The sequence below is a fragment of the Populus euphratica genome, unplaced genomic scaffold, assembly GCF_000495115.2.
Source record: "Populus euphratica unplaced genomic scaffold, PopEup_1.0 scaffold845.1, whole genome shotgun sequence".
NCBI classification, from domain to species: Eukaryota; Viridiplantae; Streptophyta; class Magnoliopsida; order Malpighiales; family Salicaceae; genus Populus; species Populus euphratica.
This window is the reverse complement of record NW_011500698.1, coordinates 62,867-71,752: the sequence shown is the minus strand read 5'-3', so window position 1 is coordinate 71,752 and position 8,886 is coordinate 62,867. Positions and strand designations below refer to the sequence as shown.

At 28.3% G+C, this 8,886-nt stretch overlaps 1 protein-coding gene across 1 annotated transcript; it reads right to left on the bottom strand.

Moving 5' to 3' along the window:
• Window positions 1-1,627: 1,627 nt before the first annotated feature.
• Window positions 1,628-8,365, bottom strand: LOC105116036 (probable beta-D-xylosidase 7). The gene is made up of 6 exons (XM_011013181.1): window positions 7,967-8,365; window positions 7,581-7,880; window positions 7,111-7,280; window positions 5,502-5,599; window positions 2,444-3,208; window positions 1,628-2,303 (listed from the first exon to the last, which is right to left on the bottom strand). The coding sequence occupies exons 1-6, from the start codon at window positions 8,363-8,365 to the stop codon at window positions 1,714-1,716; spliced, it is 2,322 nt and encodes a 773-aa protein (XP_011011483.1). The 3' UTR covers window positions 1,628-1,713.
• Between the last annotated feature and the right edge of the window lie 521 nt (window positions 8,366-8,886).

The window sequence follows — 8,886 nt, the reverse complement described above, 5'->3', positions numbered from 1 at the left end:
TTTATTTATATGATTTTCATGACACAACTGCTTCACCAAGTGTGCAAATATATCCATTAGTGAAGTTTAAATCATTAGTGTTGGATATCAAATTGGCATAAGTAGAGTGTAACTCATAATTTAAGGTGAGCTAAAACAATTTAAATACCCTTCATATTGTTTCCAATAATCTATACTTGGATTCCTTAAAAATCCTATTAGTTTGTTAGCTAAGTAAGCAATATCAGGTCTTATGTAATTCATAATATACATTAATCTCTCAATTATCCGAGAATATTGTAATTAGTCTATTTCTTTACTTTTATTTTTTGACGAATGGATACTTATGTTCATTGGTATTTTTATAATGTTATTGTCACTTTTATAAAATTTATCAAGAACTTTCTCAACATAATCAGATTGAAACAATATCAATATATCAAGTGTCCTATAAATCTTTATTTCTAATATAATATCTACAACATCTAAGTCTTCAATGTCAAACTTGTTAGTTAATATTTTCTTAATAGACTTGATCATGTGATTATTACTATCCAAAATAAGCATATCATTCACGTAAAGACATCCAATAAAATAATATTTATCTTCTTTTTTTTTACATGAACACATTTATCAATTTCATTGATTTTAAATTTATTTGACAACATGACCTTGTCTGATTTTTCATGTTATTATTTAATTGTTTGTTTCAAACCAAATAATAATTTGAAAAGCTTACAAAAAAAAATTTCTTATTCATTGACAACAAATTCCTCGAGGTGTTCCCTCTACAAATAATAATTTTAACAACATCATTTTGTTTAGTTGCACATAAACACAATTCAACAAACCAATGAAATATTACTCAATGATTTCTTTATAAAGACTAAATATGATTTTTATGAAAAATTATCAAAGAAAAAATAAGGGTTTAAAACCAAAAAACAATGTTAAAAAATAAGATGAAAAAGAATGTCAAATTTTGTTAAAATAATATAGAATTAATCAACCCAAACTCTTTTTTTTTTTTTACCCTTTTTTTAAAGACTTTTAGGAACCAAAAGATGATGGCTTCCCTCCTAAAATTTTTTATTATCGACAATAAACTAAAATTAAACATAAATGTTTTCTTTATTTAAATCAAGTGACTTATGAGTTGAAAAATTTGTTCATAAATGTTGAAAAAGTTCTAAAACAACCGATCAAATTTTTCCTTTCATAAAATGTTTTGGGTGGGAAAAAATAATTTATCATTGATCACGCTCGAATCTAAATTTTAGTTAGAAAAAAATATTTTTTTATGGTTTAAAATATTATTTCAATAAACAAAGCCCAAGTCCAAGCATGAGCAAGGTTAATTCAACATAATATTTGTTTTGAACATCTTTTTAAATCAATTTTAAATTCTTAACTTTCTATTTTAAAAATATTAATAAGGTTTTGTTTTTTTTTAAGTGAGATAAGAAATTTTAGGTTTCTTTAAAATATATCACTAATGATAAATATTTTATATTAAAGAGTTTTTATTAAAAATTAAATTCCAATAAATTTTAAATTTTTAACCCACATAAAACCTCACTTTTAATATTACCTCAGGTATGCTAATTAATCATATTCTTGAACAAATTTTCAAACACCCCCAGCCACATTCTCTGGGTTCATTGGCATGGTACTACCATCAGTATTCTACTATCAAATACTGGTTTTTCAGTTTTGAAGAATCGATTCTCCATATCAAGTTACAATCGAAATCGGGTACTCTTGACCTTCTACAACTAAGAAATGTGTTCCTTCCTCCATCACCATCAGGCCATCTTCATTAGTTCTACTAAGGTGTTCACAAGGGCTCACTTCAAATTCAATTTCAGCTCTTTCCCCTGCACCTAATTGCACACTACGGAATCCAACCAGCTGTTTCCTTGGCCTACCATTTCCTTGTTTCGTCTGCCTCGCGAATAGTAAAACTGGATGTTTGCCCACCATCTCACCATGGTTCTCTACTTCAATTCTAACAGGGAATTTGTTGTGCTCACAGAATTCCGTGCCCAATTCAGAAACCAATATGGACAGAACTGAGTCGAAGTTGTTGATTTTATGCATTGTTGATGATTGATTCAAGTAGAGTTTGTTTTGGGAGACAGCTCTTAGTTCATAAGTATATTTCGAGTAGCTGAGGCCATAACCAAACTCAAAAACAGTTGGTCCTCTGTAGAATCTGTATGTACGCCCAGGATAGCCTGAAGAAGTTTCAGCTCGCATCCTCATATCTGTCATTGGAACTTTGACAAATTCTTGTGGATACCAAGTCATCGGTAGCTTCCCTCCTGCATTGCAACGCATAGTTCAGCATTAGAACTACAAAATGTTGATACACTCACACACACACAAAATATGTGTGTGTGTGTGTGTGTTGGGACAACCCATTTCTCATCCACTTGAGCACAAATAAAGAAGCATATATCACCTGGATTATGGTCACCAAAGATGATTTCTGCCAGAGCAATTGCACCAGCTTCACCAGGATAACCAGCCCACAAAATGCTTCCGATATTTTTATCATTTTTGGCGAAAGATATATCAACAGGACCTCCAGAAAGAAGCACTAGAACAACTGGATTCTTTGCTGCTTTTGCAACACTGATAATCAGTTCTTGTTGCTTCCCAGGTAGCACCAAGTCTCTGCGATCAAGTCCCTCCTTCTCTTGCGTATCGTCCAGACCCATTATCAATACCACATGATCCGCCCCTTTTGCTACATTCACTGCCCCATCAATTGAAGCTGAAGAGCATTGAACCGAGTCACAACCTGGGTAAGGAATAGTGTGTTTAATATAGCTCTGCAACGCTTGCAGTGGCGTTACAAGTTTGCATGGAGGGCCTGCATAGTTTCCGAGAAGTGTTTGCACAGAATTGGCATTGGGGCCAATAACAGCCAGGGACATGGTTTTGGATTTTGAAAGTGGGAGGAGCCCTGCAGAGTTCTTTAAAAGGACAATGCCATTACGGGCTGCATCGAGGGCTAGCATCTGGTTTTCTTTGGAGCAGACTTGGTCAGGACCAATGTTCCCAAATTGCTGGCCAGTAGGATTCCCATTGAAAAGGCCTAACCTCATTCTTACAGAGAAGAGGTTATGAAGGGCTCTGTCTATTTCAGATAAACTTAATTTTTTTTGGTCCACGGCTGCTTTGGTGTGTTGCTGCAAGTATGATCCACAGTTGACGTCCATGCCTGCGTGCATGTGTATGTTAAACAGAGCTCAATGACAAAATGTCAAATGAAGCTATATATCACCACAGATGAAAAAATTTGAATTTTTTTTTCAAATTAATTTTTTTTACTTTATTTTAGAAAGACAAAAGAAATAAAATATTATTTTTTTATTGTTAATGTTGTATTAGTTTATTCTGGATTGTTTTTATTTTTTTCACATTTTTTTTTATTTAGTTTCAAAAGCCAAAGAAAAATACTAGGAAAGAAACAAATTTTATGTAAAAATTATAAAATCATGCCTATGAAAATATAAAAAACTGAATCAAGCATGTTCAATCAATAAATCCATGATTTTATCCTTCATTAATGAAGTAAAAAAAATAAAGTAACACTTAAAAAAAGGTTAATAAAAATTATTATTTTTATTTATAAAATAAAGTAAATAAGTTTCAAAATTAAAAAAAAAATGAAAAATAATCTCTAGCTGTAAGCAAATAAAAATTTTGCAAAACCTTTTACCAATAATTGTTTTTAAACCACAAAGATATATTTATTAAAAATCAATATGACAAGGATTTCTAGTATCATTAAAACCCTATAGCTACATGAAAAAAATTACTTCTTGCTTCTGCAAAATCAATGTGCACTAAACTATCTTTTTTTTTTTTAAGTTGAATAAATTTATCTGGAAATATAGTTGGAATTATTTTTTAAAATATTTTTATATTGAAATATATTAAAATAATATTTTTTATTTTTTAAAAATTATTTTTAAAATCAGCATATTAAAATAATTCTAAATATATAAAAATTTAATTTTTTAAAAATATAAATTATACCACATTCTTCATCAGACATATCCCTCTTCTGGGGGTGTAAATTGGATAAACTATGAACAGACACAATGTGACTATCAATTGGAACAAGGCCAGTGGGCCTCGCTAACAGTTCTCGGGGAGGGGGAATGGGGTCTCTTGAAACCCATCTAGCAATTTCTTTGCCAACTTTTCCAATAAAGTTTGTTTTTATGGTGTAAAATTATTTTAAAAAAAATTAAAATTATTTTTTATTATTTTTATATTATTTCAATATATTAATATTAAAAATAAATTAAAAATATATATTATTTTAATATATTTTCAAATAACAAATACATTAAAAATCAACCACTACTATAATATTAAATAGAATATACCAAAAAAATACTTATATCATGTCTATTATTCTTCAGGTGTAAAAAAATATTCACCTATTCAAGTTTGAATAGTTGTATAAAATTCATATTTAGATTAAATTTGTTGTGGGTTATAAAAGATAACAAATAAAATGGATTGAATAAACTTGAGCCATAAAAATATTATACAAGGTCAAATATATCATTAATATTATTTAAAAATAACTTTTTTATTTTAAAAAATAAACTTTATTTTTATAAAAATAAATTAAAATAATATCTTGAAAAATTAAATATAAACAAAATAACTAAAAAAACTTATATTAAAAAAAAAGGCATGTGAAACACATGATCTAGATCATGAAATCAAGATAAACTCATTAAAAAAAACTTGACAAAACCAATATTAAAAAAAAAAAAACAATACAAAATGATAAGATCATATGAAACCGTATCTCCATCAAATTAGATATTGAAAGATGAAATCAAGAAAAAAATTAATTACACAAAAAGATCTAAAAAAATAAAGATGAGAAAAAAAATATTAATCCAAGAAAGAAAAAATTTCAATTGAAAGGTTAAATTGAATTTAAAAAATAATTTTAATAAATAGAAAAATAAATTAAAAGAATGAAGGTTAAATTAAAAAAATGAAACAACAAAAAAATAATTGAATGATGAAATTGAAAGCCAAAAAATCTTCAACAAAAATTCCAAGAAAAAAATAAAAAAAATAAGGATCGAAATAAAAAATATGAAAAATTACGATTAAAGAACTAAATTGAAAGAAAAAAACTTTATTAAAATAAATAAGAAATTAAAAGAAAAAAATAATATTAAAAAAATACATATAAAAAATTGTAATTAAATGAGTAGATTAAAAAGAAAAAATGATTCTAATAAATGGAAAAAAGAGAGAGAATAAGTACTGAAATTAAAAAGTAAAAAAGAAAAATAATGGTATACATTACCTTTCAATTTTATTTTATTTTTTTTCTTTTTTTCTGCCGAGACCATGCACGTCAGCACACTATTATAGTGAGTTTTGGCTACAGTGAATCATTTTAATATATTTGTTATAGATGTAATCTCCCTTCTGATGACACAAATAAAAAGATGAAGAGGGAGGTCTCATACCAGCTTTAAGCACAGCAACCACAGCATCTTCTGGTGTTTTGGCGTATCCTTGAGCATCATGGATGATGGAAACCGCATCACAGTCTGATGTGATGTACCTAATTATCATTAACGATATGGTAATCACACGTATGTTAAAATTTATGTGAAAATAAAAATAAAAATAAAAAGCTGCACTAACCTCGTATTAATAATAAATAAATAAATAAATAAAAAATAAGAAAATGAAGGGTTTTAATAATGTTTTTACTGCTACTTTGGAAATATTTTACCATCAACTTTAATAGTAAAATTATTGATTTGCCCCTCATTTAAATAACAAATAGCAAGTTATTATGGTCCTTTTGTTTTATATAAACAATAAAAATACTAAATTGCTCTTTGAGACAAAAAAGAAATTATATATCTTACATCTGGATATTATTAGATTTTTATTTTAGGTTACAGTTACATTACTAAAATGTCTTTTAAATCAATACTTTTGGTTAAAAAATATTTATGTCTTTTTATTTTAGTTATTTTTTTTATTTTATCAAAATAAAATATTATTAAATTTTAAAAAATTTATTAACTGTTTATATATTTATATATTTTAAGTGATACATATGATACTTTCTTATAATTAAATCTGATTATTCATTATATAATTAGAAGTATTGTCGTGTTATTTTTTTTTTTGCTAGTGAGACACATGTCATCAACAAGTAGATGATTTGTTTTTAATAGATTTTTTTTCTCTCTCCTCTTTTAAAAATTATTGAATGATCTTCTTTGTTTTTTTGTATTTGTGATTTGGTACTTCTTTTGATTTTTTTTTTTTGTCTGACTCTTTAATAAGAATTTTGTTTCTTTTTTATTTAATCTTTCAATTCTAATTTTTGATATATTATATTTTTTAATTTGATATTTATTATTTTGATTTTTTTTACTTGACTTTTTATATTTTTTTTTTAATTTCACTTTTCAATCCAAGTTTATTTTGCATTATTATTTTTAATTTGATCTTTAATTTTTTTTTATTGAAGTTATTTTTCTCTTCGATTTAACCTTCCAAACAAAAATTTATGTCCTTTTTTTCTTTTAATTTTTTTTCATTCTTTGCCATTTTATATAGTTGTTATTGCTTTTCGATTTAGTACTTCAATTTTAATTTTTTATATATTTTTTATTTTATTCTTATTTTTTAAAATTTGTTTTATCAATAACTTTTTTATAAAAATCTTATTGGTTTTTAATCTCACTTTTCAAATCTAAGTTTATGTTGTGCTATTTTTTTTTAGTTTTTTTCTCATTTTTTTTCTTTTGTTTTAGTTATTTTCTTTTCAATTTAATCTTTCAATCAAAATAATTTGTTGTCCTCTAATTTATTTTTATTTCAAATTTCACTCTTATTATTTTAATAATTTTTTTTATTTTAGATTATTTTGTATAATTAATTTTTTTCATATTATGTTCTTCAATGTTTGCTGAATCACCTAATTTTTTTATCTTTTTTTTATTTAATTTCATTGTCTCATTATTATTTTTTTTCAAGATACCGTGATCCATTTAAAAATAAGAATTCTTATTTAATGGGCATTGCAAATGGATAAAGAGTAAAAAAGCGTACCCATCAAAACCCCATTGGGCTCTAGCCGTTTGAGAGAGGAAATTGGAATCCGCACAGTTAGGGATTCCATTAACTCTATTGTAAGCACACATTATCCCACTGGCTCGCCCTTCTTCAACACAACTTTTGAATGGTGGTTGATATGTGTCTGCTAAATCTTGCGCGGTCACCTGATTTCATTAATAACAAGTAAGCCAAGTTTTGTGCACAAGAAAATCTTAAAATGATTTGACTGATATATATATATATATATATATTGATGTTTAGCGAGAAACTTATTTATTGTAATAATTCTCATTTCTGTCCTTTTTCTTTTTACTTATAATATATAAAAAGTTTCGTCTATCGATACTATAAAGTTGATAAAGCTCACTTTCTTTGAATTTGACTCCCCAGGAGTCAGAGAATAAAAAGGAAAGCAGCTGAAACAAAAAATCTGGGGAAGGGCATTAGGCATGCGAGACACTTACATGAGCATCAAAAACATAGCGACTCGTGCCATTCCAATTTTCCAAGTCGTAAGCAGTAAAGTGCTTGCAACAAGCTGAAGCTTGAAGTGGCCCGTTAATCTCCCCTCCCTTGAATGAATCCCCTTGAAGCCCTCTCACGTATGACACTGCATATTTCCCTGTCATCAATGGATCCTCACCTGGTGTTTCTTGCCCTCTCCCCCATCTTGGGTCCCTAAATATGTTGATATTTGGTGCCCAGAATGTCATCCCTGCAGCTTGCCCTGCATTGTACAGTGCTCTAGCCTCTTTTCCGATCGCCTTCGGACATTCAAAAATGACTTATACACTAATATTCTTGCAAGTAGAAATTAAGAAAGATTAACGTTTTGTTTGGGTGGTTATACCTGACTAATGCGATACCATTGGTTGGCATCAAAAGAAGCAGCGGAGAGAATGACTTGAGGGAAACTAGTGGCCCTCTTAATAGTTCCATTGAAACGAATGCCAGGTCCTGCATAGGCAATGCCGTGTAATGCCTCGGACCACCACTGATAACCCGGGATGCCAAGTCTTGGAATCGGTTGAGCTGAATTAACGAGTTGGGATATCTTCTCGTCTAATGTTAGCCTGGACACCAGATCGGTGGCTCTTTGGCTGATGGGAAGTGTGGTTTTGCAAAAAGGGAAGGTCTTTGTTGTTGGGTTTGACGAGTCGCATGAGAATGGTGGCTGAGTTGAGTCAGCTTGGAGGACAAGTACAGTGAAGATGGTAAAGGTAAAGAAATGGAGGTTTTGGGGTCTCATTGTGGGGATTGTTTATGGATTTGGAGCGCAAGTACGAGTAATATATTGGGTGTCGCTAGGAGGATGGATGCCAATTGATGGGCAGATAACTTCCTTGTTTAACATTATGATAGGATACATAAAATAAGAATCTAAAGATTTATTTTCTTGCTACATATCCTCGTAATGTATTTCCTTTCTTGCTGTATAATTTATAGAAAGCATTTAGATATATTACTAAATAAAACAACGGTTATTTAATACGTGTAATCAATATCAATATTTCATTTAAATATTAGATTTTTACTGTTTCTTTTAACACCCTTCAACACTGTATGATAAATAAATGCATATGCACGATACTTAACATATAACCTAGTAACACTCATTTATATAATTACCCTTTAATACACTCTAGGCTTGTGTGTTATAAGGTTTATTTATTAGGTAGTCATAATTGGATATGAATATGACCAAATATGCATGTTGAGTATATGGGAATATCACTAATAATAATAAAAAAAAAATTGAGTTTGGATGTG

Excerpts from the sequence above, each read along its gene's own strand:
- LOC105116036 (XM_011013181.1), bottom strand. The coding sequence starts at position 8,365 with ATGAGACCCCAAAACCTCCATTTCTTTACCTTTACCATCTTCACTGTA. Across the intron at positions 7,881-7,966 it reads AATGGTATCGCATTAGTCAG|GCGATCGGAAAAGAGGCTAG; the intron begins GTATAACCACCC and ends GAATGTCCGAAG. Across the intron at positions 5,600-7,110 it reads GCCCAATGGGGTTTTGATGG|GTACATCACATCAGACTGTG; the intron begins GTACGCTTTTTT and ends AATGATAATTAG.